This window comes from Diaporthe batatas (assembly GCF_019321695.1).
Source record: "Diaporthe batatas strain CRI 302-4 chromosome Unknown Contig00005, whole genome shotgun sequence".
Taxonomy (NCBI): domain Eukaryota; kingdom Fungi; phylum Ascomycota; class Sordariomycetes; order Diaporthales; family Diaporthaceae; genus Diaporthe; species Diaporthe batatas.
Genome location: NW_025408552.1, coordinates 1,996,284 through 2,014,147, shown reverse-complemented (window position 1 = coordinate 2,014,147; position 17,864 = coordinate 1,996,284). Strand labels below are relative to the sequence as shown.

The 17,864-nt window shown below is 56.4% G+C and overlaps 6 protein-coding genes across 6 annotated transcripts; 3 read left to right on the top strand and 3 right to left on the bottom strand.

Annotated features, from left to right (window-relative positions):
* Positions 1-111: 111 nt before the first annotated feature.
* Positions 112-2,963, bottom strand: KVR01_005272 (uncharacterized protein; the record flags this gene model as incomplete). Its single annotated transcript, XM_044785762.1, has 3 exons — positions 2,509-2,963; positions 447-2,420; positions 112-388 (listed from the first exon to the last, which is right to left on the bottom strand). Exons 1-3 carry the CDS (start codon positions 2,757-2,759, stop codon positions 112-114), a joined length of 2,502 nt encoding a protein of 833 aa, XP_044645717.1. The 5' UTR covers positions 2,760-2,963.
* A 958-nt stretch (positions 2,964-3,921) lies between these two features.
* KVR01_005529 (uncharacterized protein) lies at positions 3,922-4,649 on the top strand (the record flags this gene model as incomplete). Its single annotated transcript, XM_044793392.1, has 3 exons — positions 3,922-3,963; positions 4,073-4,400; positions 4,510-4,649. The coding sequence occupies 3 exons, from the start codon at positions 3,922-3,924 to the stop codon at positions 4,647-4,649; spliced, it is 510 nt and encodes a 169-aa protein (XP_044645974.1).
* Positions 4,650-5,240: 591 nt separating this feature from the next.
* Positions 5,241-7,174, bottom strand: KVR01_005599 (uncharacterized protein; the record flags this gene model as incomplete). Its single annotated transcript, XM_044785009.1, has 4 exons — positions 5,241-5,793; positions 5,852-5,963; positions 6,233-6,600; positions 7,152-7,174. The coding sequence occupies 4 exons, from the start codon at positions 7,172-7,174 to the stop codon at positions 5,241-5,243; spliced, it is 1,056 nt and encodes a 351-aa protein (XP_044646044.1).
* Positions 7,175-7,886: 712 nt separating this feature from the next.
* KVR01_004919 (uncharacterized protein) lies at positions 7,887-9,912 on the top strand. The gene is made up of 2 exons (XM_044786451.1): positions 7,887-8,383; positions 8,452-9,912. The coding sequence occupies exons 1-2, from the start codon at positions 8,117-8,119 to the stop codon at positions 9,475-9,477; spliced, it is 1,293 nt and encodes a 430-aa protein (XP_044645364.1). The 5' UTR covers positions 7,887-8,116; the 3' UTR covers positions 9,478-9,912.
* A 198-nt stretch (positions 9,913-10,110) lies between these two features.
* Positions 10,111-13,025, top strand: KVR01_005603 (uncharacterized protein). Its single transcript, XM_044795061.1, has 3 exons — positions 10,111-10,522; positions 10,597-11,706; positions 11,763-13,025. The coding sequence occupies exons 1-3, from the start codon at positions 10,451-10,453 to the stop codon at positions 12,483-12,485; spliced, it is 1,905 nt and encodes a 634-aa protein (XP_044646048.1). The 5' UTR covers positions 10,111-10,450; the 3' UTR covers positions 12,486-13,025.
* Positions 13,026-14,490: 1,465 nt separating this feature from the next.
* KVR01_005287 (uncharacterized protein) lies at positions 14,491-17,848 on the bottom strand. The gene is made up of 4 exons (XM_044782788.1): positions 15,799-17,848; positions 15,432-15,542; positions 15,200-15,327; positions 14,491-15,126 (listed from the first exon to the last, which is right to left on the bottom strand). The coding sequence occupies exons 1-4, from the start codon at positions 15,956-15,958 to the stop codon at positions 14,917-14,919; spliced, it is 609 nt and encodes a 202-aa protein (XP_044645732.1). The 5' UTR covers positions 15,959-17,848; the 3' UTR covers positions 14,491-14,916.
* Between the last annotated feature and the right edge of the window lie 16 nt (positions 17,849-17,864).

Here is a 17,864-nt window from a genome sequence, read left to right as displayed (position 1 = left end):
TGATCACCATGGCCCTGACTCCATCTGCTCCACCACATCAACAGCTAGGAGGATGCCCCTACACGCAGTTTTCCAGGAAGTCCAGGTGACTTCCGCCTGCCGAGGTCATACCTACACAATCCTGTACACTCTCTTGGCGATCAGGTAGCAAGCCAGGCCAAACATCACGAGTCCGCCGGTGATGCACCAGAACCAAGTCAGGTCGTCCTCGTAGTCCTGCCCAGGCACCCACACGTTCATGCCCCACAAACCCGTGATAATGTTCATGGGCAGGACGATGGTGCCGAGCACCGTGAGCTTCCCGAGGACGTCGGCAGTCTGCTCCGCGCGCTCGTTCATCCGGATGTTGATCTGGGCGAGGTAGTTTTGATGCGACCTGGCAAGAATCCTGTAATGGTGTCAGCCTTAGCCGTTGTTGGACAGGGGGGGGGTCACCGATTGCCTACATCTCATAATGGCTCAAGTTGCCAGTCATGGTCACGATATGATCTTGAATGTCGCCCAGGAACAGCCCAATCTCCGAACGCGGCGCAACCTCCCAGTGCTCGTTGCACCGTTTGGCAAAGCCCTTGATGACGTCTGCCTTGTTGCCAAGCAGCCTGTACAGCCCCATGACCTTCTTGCGGCACTCTCCAACCCTGCGATACATGTCTCCGCCGGAGTCGAAGGTCGTAGCTCCTGCCTCGGACTTGGACGCATCGTGGTGTGACTTCTCCTTCTTTGATGAGCCCTCTTTCTTGGTAGGGTCCTCTTCAGAATGGAGCCTGACGATGGCAGCATCAATCTCATCGACCTCTTCCTCAATGTTCTGAATGAGGGGCCCATAAACATCGGTAATATCGTCGATGATTGCATATGAGATCCAGTCCGACGAGAGTACCATGAAGTCTCGCAACATGCGGATCCTTCGCCGTACATTTGCGGAATGTGGGGTGGGGGAGAAATGGAAGCTCAAAACGCCTTCCCTAAAGACGATGATGTAGAAGTTGACAGGCTCCAGATGATCCTCGCTCGTCGCATCTTGGTTGAAGGTCCTGTAGTTGACGAAATAGTAGTTATGGAAGAGTTCAACCTTCTCCCGCGCTTCCTGGAGCATGATGTCTTCGACCGTGAGCGGATGGATCCCAAAGGCTTTTCGGAGGACCAGCATTTCCGCATCCGTTGGGCACATTATGTCGAGCCACCATACCGGTCGCTCTCCGTACCGAACAGGCTTTTCCTCGTTTACCTGCGGAGCGGACGTCACGGACCTCGGCTGTGAAGGGGTGGCTTCACCAGACGTATGCCTGGGGGGCCGCTGTCCCTCCTGAGAGGTCTTGGGGGACATTGTCTCGTCTCGGGCCATATCTGAGCTTCCCCGCATGCTTGCGGTCACAGAGGCCTGGCGGGTGGGTGCCTTTGACTCGCCATTCTGGCCGCTCAGGGTCCTTCGCATAATAGTAGCCTGCTGTTGGGCGTCATCGTCCTCGCTCTCCGATTCTGAGGAGTCATCCAAGATGGGTCTGTCCGGCACGAAGAGCTCCCGGAAATTAGCTCCTTGCCCCTCTGCCTGTACGAGCTCGGAGATGGTGGAGCTGTGTATCGTGCTGTCGAACTCTTCGTTGAAATATGTGAAGCGGTAGGGCGCATCCTCTTCGGGCTGGAACCAGCCTTTATGGACAGGGCGCAGTCTGCCGTTGACAAGCTGCGGCTCTGTGATCATCTTGGTCCTCCGCTCTTCGCTGCGCCCTTCCTTTTCGAGCCGGCTCCATTCATCCAGGACGGAGAGAACAGGCCATCTCTTCTTGCGGCGCCTGGTGCGTGTGCGTTGCTCGCGCATTTCACGAACCTCCTCATCTGCCAGCTCTGACATTCCCTCCTGAGGAAAGCAAACATCTCCCTCGGCTTGGAAGGAGAAGGTATGCCGGCGTTCATACGGGGACGACTGGCCCTGCTGGCTGGATGGGGAGTGCAGGAGATCATCTACAAAGCTACCCTCGTGTGGAGAGGTGAGCTCATCCATCAACATGGCATCCTCGAACCTCATATCTCTGTCCATCCCACTGAGCCTCGGAGACCCGGGCACCGATGGTGGATAGTTGACATCGTAGCCCTCGCCACCAATGGGGGTGAATGGGGCATTCCTAAAGTCCTTCTTTCCGCTGGCCCTGCTCGATTCCCGTCGAGTCTTTGGCCGATCCTTCCTGGTATCGATTGCACCAAACCCCTGGAAGGTCATGGCCGGCTCGGAGCGCATACGGGTCGAGGCGGACAGAAGCGGTGCCCTCTCGTCCGTATTGGACCCGTCATTCTCATCTCCAGTAGGGCTTCCATCGCGGACGGTGCGGAGCCTCGTGTTGCCTTGTGATGATGGTGGTTGAGGGTTGTGCATCTGAGTGACGGTCGAACTTCGGCGTGGTCGCATGAACCGCGGCTGATCTCTATGTTTAAGAGCACATGTTCAGCGTCAAAGCCCAGTACAGGAGCCTATCGAAAAAAAGGGGGGGGGGGGGCAGATGACGAGCCTACCTGTGGTCAAGCAGAGCTTCGCTATCCAGACTGGTACCACTGAGGTTGCGGTCTTGTGCATATAAGCTGCTGGGGTGTGGCCCGGTTGCGGCGGGCTCCTCTTCGTTTATGTCGTCGTTATGGACGGCAAAGGACTTTCTTCTGTCCTTCTTCCTCTTGCCCTTGGTGCCACGATGCGTCTTCTTCTTCTTAGTCGGCGCATTCGTCGGCGCAGGCGCAGAAGGGCCTGGTCGCCCGGGGATGTCAGCCATAATGCTACTCCACGGCGATAAGCCGGGTTTGCTGCAGCGTGAACAATGTGAACCTCGCAGAAGCAGCACCAGGACGATTTGGAACTGCTCAGGGGACAATTGATAGGAGAAGGACTTGTTATTCGTTGATAGAAGAGAGAAATTTGCAGGGGCAAAATGGAGGGTTGTGTAGGCTATGTTCGGGAACAAGGCCAAGGAAGCGGCTGGGATTAAGTTGAAGAGACAGCTCGGGAGGGAGTGACATCAGCAGTGCAGGGCTGGCTAGAATACGACACCTCGATTCAGTAGCCGGGGGCCTGGTTCCTGATTGGCATACAGTAGCCCCCGTCCGATCAAAAATAACTTAGGGAAGTACTTAGACAGTATCCATGCAAGCACACATCTTGACCCGGATAATAAGCCAATAACGAAACCCAATTCCCCCGTCCGTTTTTGCTGAGCATATGATTTAACCCCCGGCCTGACTTCACTGCGGGGTTCTCTGTAGCAGCTGTCTGCTTGGCTTCGACCTTGCCAGCTTCCCCGCATGTGTTGTGCGGTGCATCCGAGGATGCAAGTCAATATTTTGTAGGAAGCTGTCATAGGAGACGTCACCGTATACATAGCAGGCCATCCTTAAATACCAACCTACAGCTGCTAATTCCAGATTCGGTCTCCCAAATCAGACTACACTGGAAAATATTCATTGGAAGGGATTCTGCTTGGGCTACATGTCGAATACCTCTACCTAGGTAGGCAAGCTGTATGTATGAGCAGCCTTCATAAGTCTCTGATAGTCATTTGAGGGACCAGCCTCCGAGCCCTCCTTGCACGCGTAGGGAGGGACTTGCCGTCTCCACCATCTCAGGGGAGCTCAACCCTCTGCCGATCCAAACACCCTCATGACCTCCGCTAGTAGAGGCTATTCTGCCAATTACAGAAGCATGACAAACCCCGCCTCCTCCTGCTCCCTAGTATGGTGCAGTGCAGTGTAGTGTAGTGTGGAGGTGGAGGTGCAGTGTACAACCTACAACATCATCCTTATTATCTATTATCCAGGTACTTAAAGAAGGTGCACATCCCGTGCTGTTTGCTGCTGGCCAGCCTTCCGCGATATCTCCGAATACATCTTCCATATCGAGAGTCACGACGATCACACATCATCACTGCAGGAACAGACATCATGTCCGGATTTGCCAAACTCACACCAGCCTTCACGGCCAAAGTGCGTGCGCCTTCGTGGATGCCTCCCCCTCCCCTGACCCGCAACCGTCTCTATAAAATCCACAGTCCAGATCCACCGAGCCGCTCACTAACATCTCCTCTTCCCCAAGATCCCAATCGACCCACCCAACGCGGTGGGCGTGCTCTCCACCGGCACCCCTTTGACCCATGTATCCTTCGTAGCCGGCCACGAGGCCATCTCCTCCGAGGCGGGCTACCCCACCTCGCTCAAGGGCACCTGGGTCCACGGCTCCGACTACATCAAGACCGACGCCGACGGCGGCCACTCGCGCCTCGAGGTTGACAGTCTCGTCAAGGACACGGCCACCGGCGGCCTGGTGCGCTACAGGTACACGGGCGTCGTCGACATGAGCGGCCCCGCCGGCAAGGTCCTGAGGGGTGATTCGGACGCCGCCACGACGGATTTTGGCGGGATTTGTGAGTACTCACACAGCCGTGGCCAGTCGTTCTGGAAGTGCAGGTGGTCGAACTTTATGAAGTCATCTGGTCTAATTTTATGCGCCCGTGTGCGCACCGTGCAAACCAGACACGCACGTCAAGTTCGAGACGGGCCATCCCGAGCTCAAGGCCCTGGAGAACAAGGTCTTTGTCGGCTCTGGGCGCTTTATCCTCGAGGCTGGGAAGCCTGTCACCGTCGAGTACAAGATCAGCGAGGTGTCCATCTAAGGCAATGCATTCCGGCCTTTTCAGTTCCTAATTTCAGACGGAATCCGGTTCCTGCCCTTTTTCTTTTTGAGAGAAAACGATTCTATATGACTACAAGTACAGCGGATATGACTGCCCATTTGCCGTTACCTTGTCCCAAAATGGCCTTGCCTTGTCGTTTGCTTCGTCTGATGCACTTGATGGCATCCCCAGCCTCCGACCCGCCCGCCCTCTATCCCAACACTTTTTCCCAGCAACGCCTCCGGTGGCCCATTCCGACTCGCACACGACATGGTATCACCCTGGCCACCTATGCTAAGCAATGCGATTCAACAATCGACAGAATGCCGCCCATAGCCCTTGTAGCCCCCTTGCCAGCCTGCCATGCCCAGCCAAATCCTTGGACTAAATATCGCAGGGCTTTATGAAGTCCATGCCAACTCCGAATGTGCAATATCTGATTCCCGCTCATCTATAAGCCCGATCGCTCATATACCACGGCAGCACCCTATCGTGCGCTGTCGTCGGGTCATGGTTATGAAAGTCCCGACTTGATCCGATCTGACCCGACCCGACTCATTACCTCCCGCACCTTGACACCATGCCTATAAATCATTGAGCCGCGGATGCGCTACCGAGCTGAAGCAGCTTCTGGCCACAACTCAGGTTGGCGTATTCGTACGCCTTGGACTCGGGCGGAAATGTGCCGCTCGCAGCCCAGAGGTCGATCAAGGGCTGCATGGGCTCAAGCTCATGAGGTCTGAGCATGTCCAGCGCGGTGGCGGTGAGGATGAAGTGGCTGAAGCAACTGTTGAGTTGCTTCTCCAGGTTCAAATGATAGAATGGCTCGACAAAATGTGCCCAGTACAGATGTGAATACACGCGGAACATCTGCCGGAAGATCGTCTGGCAGACTTCCACGAAGTTCTGGGGGAATCCAGATCTTTTACCGACCCAGTCTGGCTCCCCGGGATTCGTCAACTGAGATAACGGGGTGGTAGTAATGTTGGAGTTGTGCGCGTAGGAGACTCCAGAAGCCTCGGTGGGGAAGATCCTCGTGTCGTCGATCTTGCCTGATATCCACCGCTGCATAAGCGTGATATACTCATAAGCAGGAAGCTCCACAGGCTCTCTGCGGCTGTTGAGCCAGGTGAAAGAGTGGCTCCTGAGAACATAATGTCAGTGGACGAGAAGGCGGCGAATAAACACGGTGATTTACGTACTGGCCTGCCGACATCCGAGGACAACTGTTCGGGTTGCATATGGATGTGCCATCTTCTTCCTTCTCGTGAATGACACGAACGAAGTTCCAGAGATTTCGGTAGTGCTCAATGACTTCAGTAGAGTCAGTCTTAGTTTCTTTTCTTGAAGCAGGCCAGATGCTTGAAGGGGAGAGAAAGGCGAGCGCTTGACAAGTATGACCTCAGCCTGGCGTTCACAGCCTTAACGAAGCCTGTTCCTCGCTGGGCGTGACCTCATCCAAGATTTGGGAGGTACTGAACAGCGGTGGATGTGCCGGGCAATATCTACACACTTGGACTGGTCCTGCCATCGATGGTGCACTGAAGAAATCGGTCTGCTGTATGAACCTAGGTTTCACATACCTTGGTGAGCGATCCACTCTCCTTGCTCGACAGTCTTTGGCCTAGCACTCAGGGTCATGAAGTTGCCTTTGACAATGTGCTTGGCATAATTTGGGTTGAGCCACAGAGGCATGGGCCGCGGGAGATGATATTGCTCAAGGGCATCATAACCACCGGCCATCAGGCCGCTCTGCTCATCCATGGCAATGGTCTGCGCCAGGGAAGGAGACTTGGGCAGAGGTGGAAGGTTGGCAGAGAGGCCAGCCGAGGCTGGGGACTGGCTACCATGAGATCTATCCAAGTTCAAAGGAGAGACCGGTGGCTGGCCAGAACTGCTAGTGGGACTCTTGCCCGGGCCGGGAGACTTGGAGCCCCGAAAACGGGCGTTGCTATTGAGAAGTGATCAGTGCCTGTCATATGTGACGAGATCAGGTCGCAAAGCGGAAATGTGGGACTAGACTAATAGACTGGTTCTCGATGAACATGAGACCGGAGGCAGGAGGGTAAAGACAAGGGCTATTCTGTGGCTAGAATGAGGCAGCAAGTGGCTTGGGCTTCGGACCACGAGCCTCCTTACGCAGCTGGTCGAAGGCGAGGCTATGGCAACATGTGCCGTGAGGTGTCACAGTATCGGCAGCACTGGCTTGCGTATACCTCAGGCATGTCACCCTGCTCAGAAGGGCCTCTCCGTCGCAAGGGATAACGGGAGTAGCATGGACAAGACTCGAGACGCAGTGATCCCAAGGACGGGCAGCAGGCACGTGCTCATGCTGTGCTTGCGGCGAGTTCCGATGCTGGTGGTGTCTATGACAGGACGCAGAGCCCAATGGTTCGGCTTGAGGACAGGCTATCGACGCGCTCGAGGGCGGTAGGGCGGACCAGACGAAGACAGCGGGTGAAAGCAAGGGCAGCAAACGAATAAGAGAGGACCGGTACTCACATGCCAGAGAAGAGGTTGGACATGGTGGGGGAGGGGCTGTTGGGCGGCGATGCGACAACTGCAATGCTGGTCTCGTGTGTGTCGATTGACGTGGGAAGAATTGCGCGTCGCCCTCTGGAAGTAGGTCGCTAGGCCGCGGCACGCAGGTGTCGACTTTGATCTCTGTTCCGTTGACGGTCCGTGGTTCCTCGGGATGGTTCCCAGTCAAGATTCGCATTGCTGGTTTCCAAAGTGCCCTGGGGGGGTAGAGAGCCCCTATTCTTGGGCCGTTTCATCGCACGGACCAGCCCGCAGGTGTTGCGCTTCCCCCTTGCAGCCCCTGCAGCCCAGCCTCTGCCTGCAAGCCTAATAACTGTGACTGAGGTTTCCGACTTGCGCCCATAATAATAAGCTCGATGTACATATTCCGTACCTAGGGCCATCATCCACTGTTCCAAAACGTGCCTCACGTATCGATGTGAAAATCATAGGTGTTCTATATTATGGAGGAAAAACTCGAAGCACTAGTAGAATAAAGGACATACGTCAGCACACCCTCCCAGTATCCGTCCTACTATCCAGGTATAGTCAGGTAGGTACCTTTGTAAGGCTCTCAGGCGGTCAAGTACCATCTCAGCCAGCTTGGCCTTGCGCGATCCAAAGTACCGCGGCAAGACCCCTGTCCAGCATACCCATCTAGCCAAAAATCCATTGAGCTCGCCCATGCGCAGCACAGCAAGCAACCTTGCTCCCCATGTGCCATTGAACCAGCAGTTTAGCAGCATCGGTCAAAAGATTCCGGTACTGCCTGCAGCTGCAACACCTCTATCTGCTGTCTACACAGCCATTCAAGGACGGCCGAACGCAAAGAAACCCCACAATAGGGAAGCCTTGATCTCATAGATCACATACCGACCCCACAGACCGACAAACCGACGCATCTCTATCGCGAGCCCGCCGCACTTTGCAGAGCTGACGAAGCTGCCATGTCAGACGTTGAAGACCACGTTGACGTCTCGGACGGCGGAGGCGACGATCTCTTCGGCGACGACGGCAGCGATGCATCACTGATCGCTGACAACCCCCCACTCCCCAGCGATGATGACCTCGCTTCGGAGCCAGATCGCCAACGCAGCCAGCGCAGCGAGACGCGCGAGGCCGCCGGCGGCGATGTCTACGGCGAGCGACGAGAAAAGACCGTCGCAGAGGAGATCATCTACCGTCACGGGCTCCCAAAAATGGACGATGGAAAGGTGAGCTGGGCCCGCTCCCACGGCTGCCCTTGCCTTCCTGGGTGTTTCTGTGTCTGACTTGTCCGCAGATGCAAGCTGCAAAAGTCCCCAATTTCCTGCGATTCTTGCCCACCGAGTACAAGTCGGAGGAGTTCCACCCTTCTGGCTGGGCGATCGAGAATTCGCTACGGAAGATTCCCACCAATGTCGTTCGATACCGGCACAACCCGGAGACCGGCGCGCTCGAGAGCAATGCAAATATCTACAGATGGAGTGATGGTTCTTTGAGTCTCCAAGTCGGCGAGGAGCACTTCGACATACAGGTCAAGGAGCAAGTGCCGCCTGCCAACAAGCCGTACATCCCCGATCGTGACGCACATCGATACTTTGCAGCTGCACATATGGGTCACTCCCACCTGCTGACCGTCGCACACATCAACGAGGAGTGGACCATTCGCCCGGACAAGAAGCGTATAGATGAAGACACCGAAATCCTCAGGGAGAAGATGGGTCAGGCCAAGGGCGGCATGAAGGAAGGCGAGATGATCATCACCGCCACAGAGGATCCCGAGCTGCAGAAGAAGCAGGCCGAGCAGGCCGAGAGGGAGCGCATCCGCGCGGCACGGAGACGAGAGAATGCGGCAGCAAGGATGGACGGCGGCGGAGGAGGAGGCGGTGGCTTCCGAAGGGGAAATCTGACCATCGATGGCCTGGAGGGCAGGCGTCCGGGAGGTGGGCGGAAGCGTGGCCCGGGAGGGTCATCGAAACGTAGCGGCGGCGGTCGCCGTCGCAACGACGAATACGATTCGGACGACGATCTTCCTGCCGGAGGATACGGTGGCGCTAATGAGTACGACCGCGAGGATGGATTCATCGTGGCGTCCGACGACGACGAGGAGAGCGGAGAGGATGCCGGAGAAGAGGATGACGACATCCTCGATGCTGTTGACCGCGAGGATCGCGACCGGCCCCGAGCCAAGCGCCAGAGAACAGCCGAACCTTCGGATGACGAGGATGCTGATGGTGAGCCTGAGGATTCGGCTCCTGCAGGCACGTCTGCAGAGCATGGGCGGCGGAGGATGCGGCGGATTGTCGACGATGATGACAGTGAATGAGCTGGGCCGGCAGCTTGAAGCAAGTAGACATTCGGGATCTTCTAATGGCTCTTTTCAAAGTCTCAATCTGCCTGGAGGAAGGCCTCGTACGGCCTTTCTTCCTCCCTGCGCTGGTCATCCAAGGTCAAGCTAAGCAGTCGTTTTTCAGCGCGTTTAAGCAAGTCCAATGCCTCAAAAATGGTTGAACACAGACATTTCTATCCCTATCACACTGCTTTCTAACGACGACGGCCAAGTGACCGTGCTGGGGAAGAAGTAGACGGGCAGTAGCGCGGAGCGGGCAAGCCTTGGAGACCATATAAGTTCATGACATGAATGTATCGACGGTTCTCCGCGAGATGATGTGAAATACTACGAAGGGCGGATCTCTGGAAAATGAGAGTGGCTGGCCAGTGTCCCGAGCTCATAAAGTCCCAACAATCGACAGGAATGTGCACTGATAAAACTCCAAGGCCCCTGGCCCGATCGACACCTTAATATGCGCCAACTTCTTCACACTGCCGTGTTTTGCTGCGAGGCGATTGCTTACAAGGGGCCGGTCTGGGAAGATACCGGCCGAGTCGGTTGGCGTTCGGCCGGTGTTGCTTGGGTCCGGCATCCCGTACTGGGGGTTCCCCACAGCTCGTCACGTTCACATGTCAGCTGCCACTAATAATAAGGAGTACCCGTACCCGTAGTACGCGATATCCGCACTCTCTGTTGCTTTTGGCTGGCAGCACATGTACTCCGTACGCTCGGGCACTTGTCGTGCAATGTTGCGTCGCGCCCAGAATGACGCACCCCTGGACTCGACATTAATAAACTCCACTCAACGGTGCTGACCAGGCAGCCAGCTTGTTCAAAGCTGTACCAGAATGCGCCCTCTACCTTTTGTCCCAACTGCCACCGACAACCATTAGCTTGAATCCCGAACCACTCAGTCTTTATCCGCCCCTGGTTCGATGTTCCACAAGAGGCGGGAGCCACCAGCAACATGGGGTCGGTGATGTCGGTGTTTATAGGCATCTGGGGCGTGATAGTCGAGATCATTGATTTCTGGCGCAGGGTATGTGTGCATCCAGAGGCATGGACGAGCTGACAACACATGTGCAATTACGCTGACCAGGGCCCGACGCCCAGCGATTCCTAGAATGGTACCGCCGCAGAGCCCCGACCGAGCTGTGGCTCGACGTCCTCCGCCATGCCGAGATGTACGAGGAGTGGGAGGAGGCCGCCCTCCACCTGGATAACCTGCTGGGCCTCGACTTGTGGCGCTACAACCAGGTGTCACGGTACTACGACTACCGCCTCATCAATGAGCGCCTCGACAGTCTTGCCCTGGCAAGGGAGGACCAGGACATCCACGCGCTGGTGAACCTCCTCCGCTCCGGTCTGGTGCGCAACCTCGGCAACATCACCGCCACAAAGCTCTACAACCGCAGCTTCGCCGGCTCCAAGTTCCTCATCGAGGAGTACATCACGCAGGTGGCAGAGGCCATAGAGTTCGTCAGCACCCTGCCGGCCGTCCCACCGAGCGGCGTCGGCCTCCTCGGGAGCAACCCCTCGTCTGGGAACATAGCTGGCCAGGCACCTTTGCCCACAACACAGCCGCAGCCGCAGGCCCAGGCCCCGGCCCCGGCGACGCCCGCCGTCCACTTCAGCGACAACAGCTCCACCACCCCCGGCAGCAACGTCAGCAATGGCAGCAGCGCCGTCGCCGCTAACATAAAGGCCCCGATGACCATGTCAAACCAGATGAAGCTGGACTTTGTGCATGACACCAGGCAGGCCTTTGGGCGGAGCACGCTCGTCCTGCAGGGCGGCGCCATCTTTGGCCTCTGCCACCTGGGCGTCGTCAAGGCTCTCTTCCTGCGTGGCCTGCTCCCCCGCATCATCACCGGCACCGCGACGGGAGCCCTGATCGCGGCGCTGGTGGCTATCCACAAGGAGGAGGAGCTACCTGCGGTCCTCAAGGGCGATGGCATTGACCTGAGTGCCTTCGCGACAAAGAACAGGGCGCAGTCGGGCTCATCTAGGTGGGAGACGCTGCTCCGTCGGTTCAAGAGGTTCTACCGGGAGGGTTACTTCCTTGACGTCAAGGTGCTCGAGGAGTGTGTGCGTGCCAACGTTGGCGATCTCACGTTTGAGGAGGCGTATGTTAGGAGTAAGAGGGTTTTGAATATCACCGTGGCAGCGACCGGCCAGGGTGGCATCCCCACGCTGCTCAACTATCTGACCGCGCCGAACGTGGTATGTCACGATGCCCCTGATTCTTATCTGCATACCTGGCTAAAGATCTTGTTTAGTTGATATGGACGGCTGCGGTAGCCTCCAACGCTTCTACACCAACATTCTATGGTCACCGAGAGACCACCATCCTATGCAAGGACCAAGACGGAAAGATTGTCCCCTGGGCCCCTGCTAACACCATCGACTTCCGCCATTGGACACACGTATCTTATTCTGACCGGGACTCGCCCTTGATGCGTGTAGCGGAACTGTTCAACGTCAACCACTTTATCGTTTCACAAGCCCGCCCCTATCTCATCCCTTTCCTACAATCAGACATGCACGGGCCATCACAACATGAGACTCGCAGTAAAACAACATCCATCACCGCGTTCCTGGTCAGAATGGTCGGCCTCGAGGTTAGGCACAGGCTCAGACAGCTTGATACGCTGGGACTTCTGCCGACTGGCATCAGGCGGTTCCTGGTTGACGAGCGCATCCCTGGCGCCAGCGTGATGCTGGTACCCGAGGTCACGGCCGGGGACTTTATCAGGCTCCTAGAGACACCAACAAGAGAGACGCTCGATTATTGGATACTGAGGGGCGAGAGGAGCGTCTGGCCGGCAGTCGCGGCGCTCAAGATCCGCTGTGCCATCGAGACGGAGCTGGATCGCGCGTACCAAATGGCAAGGAGGCTAAAGGCCGGAGGGTTGAGGCGCAAGTCGAGCATCTCCGTCAACATAGCGGGTGGCGGCAAGGAGAAGAAGCATCGAGCCAATAGCGTGGGTTCGAGAAACTGAGACTGCGGCATGGACACTGCCACACAATATCGTAACCGACGGAGTGGCGCTGGCATTTTATCTTTTCGGCAACCGAATATCAAAATGGCACTATAGCGTGGCACATTTCTAAGAATATTATTGTAAGTGTGTATTGCTATGGAATAAGAGTAATTGATTGCACCTTCGGGCTCAAGACTTTGATGGCAGTACAGATCATGCCTTATCCAGAATACATGGGCTCACAAAGATCATCCCGGCACGCTTGCTAAAATGAGAATACACTTTGACTCCGAAAGAGAGGAGGCGTCAGCTTGATCAACACAACGCCTCGGTGGAGCCATCTTCGTCTGTAATGATCAGGATCCCGGCCTTGTCGCCCCTATTCATCTCGAGCCTGTCGACAACGGCCTGGAAGAAATCGAGACTCTTGGGTTTGTGGCCCGTACCATACCTAATAAGCCAATGACTTGCGGGACGGACTCTGGAAGATTAAATGTCGCCGAGGGACATAGACATCAATGATAGAAGCTGGCACTGACTGTCGGCCGTTGATCAGTATTTCTTCCTCATAGCAGCCTTGGCTTACCTAGGTATCGGTCTCCCTAGGCAGTATATCTTTTTCGCCCAGTGCTTCATGGCCGGCCCGACGTAGAGGACAACTCCCGCGCCGTCATAGCTCGTCACGTGGAAGTGCGGCCCCTCTTGCGTCAGGTGCTTGACGGCGCTCATATTAGTCGGGCGCGTCGTCGTATACGTCCCCACGGAGCTTGATTTCGATCGTTGTGGCAGCCGCTGCCCTGAATCGGACGAGGATATGGTGCCCGATGGGCGGTGATGGCTTGGGGAGGCGTCTGGCTTCGAGGTTCTCGAGTGGGCCATACTTGGAAATGCCTATGACTTTGATAGTATCCGTTGAACTTGTGGACGCCATCTTTAGGGTTCTGAATGATGGGAGTCCTGCTTTGGTGGCTTTAGTTGTTGTGTAAATTGGACAAACGCGAAGAGGGCGGAAGTATTCATGGCCTTCACAGCATTTTGTTCCATCCTGTTGCGACTGTGTGATGCTCGCTTTACGGTATATCGGTCTCACATGTCTTGATGATCATAGCCATTGATTTAAGGCCGAGTAAGTCAGAGGGTGGTGTCTTTTTTTTTTTTTTTTTAGAAAACAAAGATTGTTGACGTGGAGGAAAATGTCTTGCCAGTGGTACCTACTTAATCGGATGTTCCCCTGTTCCCCGTCAGCCAGTGTCGTGCAACGACAGGCTCGCCGGATATGGGGAATCCCTGATGGCAGCTACGTCATTTTAGAATGACCCACTCGAGAGTGTTTGTCGGTCTCAGAGGTTGCATCTGGCAGCTCATGAAGTGCGACAGGCTTTGAGTCACCGAGGAAGTCGTGGTGCTGAGATTCTGAGGCCGGGTTTCTCGGTAGCCAGGCAGACAAGTTCCAGACACAAGGCGCATCAGCAGAGACAGAGGTATATGCCCTGGTTTTGGACGGCGTCAGCTTGCTATCTGGAGGCATCATGTGGGCTCAAGCTTTCCGGGCCGTCGAATCTGATGGCAGTCAATGCTTGGGTGGAGGCAAGGAGGCCACGATCCGTTGGGAAGATCAACATGGTGGAGCGCTATACACGGGTGGACGGATCCACGGCGTAACACAATTTGCGCAATGGATTTGTGACAGGCAAACATCAACATGTACTCAGTAGTTGCATGGACCGGAAAATGGCAATCTCGGGATATACAATGAGGGACAGGCCTGTCGAGGTGGGGACGAGGATACGGCGCGCAAAGGCGGAAAGCGACAACGAAGCTCGGGGCTTCACAGGATAAACAAATATTTAGGCGCGGCCAAAGATAGCAGTGAGTGATGAATTGCAGAGGCAGTCGTACATTGGGATTTGATAGGGAATGGGCAAAAAAAAACGGCGGCGAGGTAGAAGATAGTGGAATCCGACGCGGATGCTATGCGAGAGCGAGCGAGTCACTTAGTTGTACTGCGAAGCCGGTCAGCAAATAGCAAGAAACTCGAACCGTGATTAAATTTGTATATAGCCCACTACCTCGAGACTGTTTCTCGAACCCCACCTGTATTTGATGGGGCATATAAGAGGTTGCACCATTCCAGGACCGCTCCTGTTCTGACGCGCTGAAGTAGAGATGAAGTCCTGGGTAAATCTATCGGGAGGTTTTCCTTTTAATCACGCCTTTTCCTTCCTTCCATCCGTCCTTGCCACAACTGTCCCTGCCCTTATCTGTGTTGCTTCTCCTGCCCACCACCTTGTATCTTACTGTTGAGTTACGCTGAATGGCGCGCCGTTAGGATCCTTCAAGGGGCCTCGAACGAGGCCAAGTCGCTCCGTCAGGCTCTGCGGCATGACTGGGTGCCCAGCAGGTGAGACGACTGAGCCGGAGCCGCTGGACGACCGACTTGAGTTGTTTACTAGTAGCCTTCGCCTGCTCCGGTCCCATTGTGTCCTGGTTGATACATGTAGTTGGTGTCTGCACCATCAGTGGCCTGGCCGGCCAGGTCACCGGTTTGGAAAGTCGACGACCCCGAGTTGGACGGTCCTGCCGCGCCGCCCTGGCCGCCGTAGCCTCCCTGACTACCTGGACGGCCCTGCTGATTTTCGCTCCTGTTGGACTGCGACTGCTGCAAGTAGTGATTAGTCTGCCTGCACGGGTTGCCCGAGTCTCAACCACTGAGACGACAAGGGGAAACCTACCTCACGGTACTTGGACAGGTAGATCTTCAATGCCTCCGAGTAGTTCTCGAAGCCCAGAGAGGTCATCGCAAAGAGAATGTCCTCGCCGTTCACCGTCTTGCGTTTTTCCTGGTGGCACTTCTCCGAAGCTGTGTCTGATCAGCCTACTGCATGCCCAGGTGACCTGTCACTCTCCCACCGACACACGCACTCCCTCACTCCCAACGGGACGGGACGATGGGCTCTGGCTTACCCTCACTGGTGATGAAGCTGATGAATTCGCTCACACATTCCTGCATGCACTCCTTGGCCTCTTTGGCGATCTTGGCGTTCTCTGGGAGTGCATTCTTCATAATGCGGGCGACTGGCGCAAAGTTGCGAATGTTAGCATCGTAGAGATCATATTTGTCGGCCTTGGATGAAGCGCGAGGCGCATCCGGCGACTTTGGGGACGACTCGTGGGACATGGACGAATAGATATGCGCGGTGCTTTTTTAGAGGCAGAGCAGGAGCATGCCACCCAAGCGAGAGCCAGTAGCCATGCAGCGCAAACCAGAGATGGACAAAGCAGCGCACGCCCTCACGAATCACGATGAAGCAGAAGGGGAAGTCAGACGCACCATTCGCTATCGGCAGCCACCGGTCCTGTTCCTTGACCTCGAATTCATAGGCGAGGCCGCTTGCCTGTGGGTCTTGAGGATCATTCATTTGTGCTTCCTCGTCTGGTGACTGTACACCTTGTTCGACCTCCTTGGGAGGGGATTGGGGGGAATCCGACATATTTGGCTACCTGCAGCGGGTGCAGACTTCTTGAAAATTCCTTGGCCTGAGTCCCTCGCACAAATGCTGGGGGAGATGATGTGTCCCTGGCACCCTGACACGTTGCAGGGTAGTGAGGCGTGCAACTTTTTTTGGGTCTGCTTTAAGCTGCAGAGATGCGTCAATCGTGCCTCGTCGGCGCGTGGCAGGATTACTTTTTTTTACTTGACCCCTTGCCGGAAAGGAGTTGTAGGGCTAGCAATGACAGGCCTCTTAACACCTGGTACGGCAGATGGTGGGCTCAGCCTCCGTCGGGATGGTGAGGGTGACAGTGGTGGATGGGTTGGAGCTGTTATTGTGCACTTGTCGTCCACCAGGCCGGGTCGAGGATTCAGGCTGTAACGGGGATTCAAGGCGGGACGCGAAGAGAGGGGTGGGATGAGTTAATGCGGGACCCACAGTAGTCACTGGTCCCCTAGTGCTGGATGGTATAGTGCTGGATGTACTGTGTAGCTCGCTGGCCGTGTGCTGCTGGATCGCGTGGCTGCAGGATGTCGTCTCGGCCCTGTCCTGGACAGAAGCACCAGACACGGTTTGGGACTGGGCGCACCGAGAAATAGAGTTTTGGCCTTCCTGAGCTGGTCCCCGGGTGGCAGTTGATCAATATCCCGTCCCGAGGCGTCGTGTTCAGGCAAGGCTTGTTGTCTTGCCTTTTGCGGGTTACACTGACGGGGATTTTAGGCGGCGCTGGTTGGCCAGAAGCCGCGGGCTGGGGCGCAGACACACTAGATAGAGACAAGTAAATGTGTTGCGCGAGCAGACGGGCGCATGTACAGGCAGGATATGAAAAGGGTGCGCGGCAGGAATACTGCTGACGATGGGCGGGCGGCGCGGGCGACGGACGAGTGACTGGAGAGGATTGGCTGCGGGTGCTGGGAACCTGCGTGCCTTGTGTGTAGGCAGTCTGCAAAATCGCGTCAGAAAGCGGTCCTCTGCCGGGCTTTGGCAGGTGGAGGAGGTTTCAAGTCGCGCGCAACGACACGGCCGAGGGGGCAAGGCACGAAAGAGGGACCACCTCGCCCCCAGATCTCCAGCGCACCAGCCACATTCAAAATCCCCATCTCCCCCGGCGCCCTATCCACATTTCCCATCGACCCACGCCCACCCACGTCCTCGCCCACATGCTCCTGCTGGTGCTCATGCTCATGCGGATGCTCCTGCTGTTGCTATTGGGAGGGGGGCAGGGCATACGGGGCACGGGGCACGGGGTACGGGGCACACCGAGTGACGTTGCCGCATACGACAGAGACCTACATACCTGGGGGCCACCTAGTACGTTACGGGTAGGCACAAGCCGAAAGCGACTGGATCTGCTCGCCTTGCCTCGACTCCAGAGAGCTGCAGAACATGCGCAGGTTCTAGGCTGTCCCGTGGGCTGGTGCGGTCGGACCAATCACCTTAGCCTTGGAATGGGGCGCGTCGGCGCGGAAAAGGCTCAAGGACAAGACACCTGGTTGACCTGGGCAGCTGGGTCGGTGTCAAAGCTGCGTGGCAGGTGATTCGAGGATGGCCGGGCTGCAATGAGGACGCGGGGCGTTGGGGCAGGGAGGAAGGATTGGAAAGTTGGAAGGGCGAGGGAGATGCGAGAGATCGGTCCCAGCTCTGGGAGGGAGAGGGAAAGAGAGAGCTTGAGACGCGTCCCGGTACGGCGTCTGGAGCTGGCAGGTACCGCACCCGCCCACCCAACAAAGCTGGCCGGGGCAGGTACCTCGAGAGGTATGCAGGGTGGCCCACCAACCGACAGACGACCATCTCTCATCCCATCTCGACCAGCTCTCGCTGCTCAGCTTTTATCGATAAAGCAGGGATGGCATGCGCTCACCCCCGATGTACACCTCCACCCACCTCGGCCATCGCCAAGGCCATG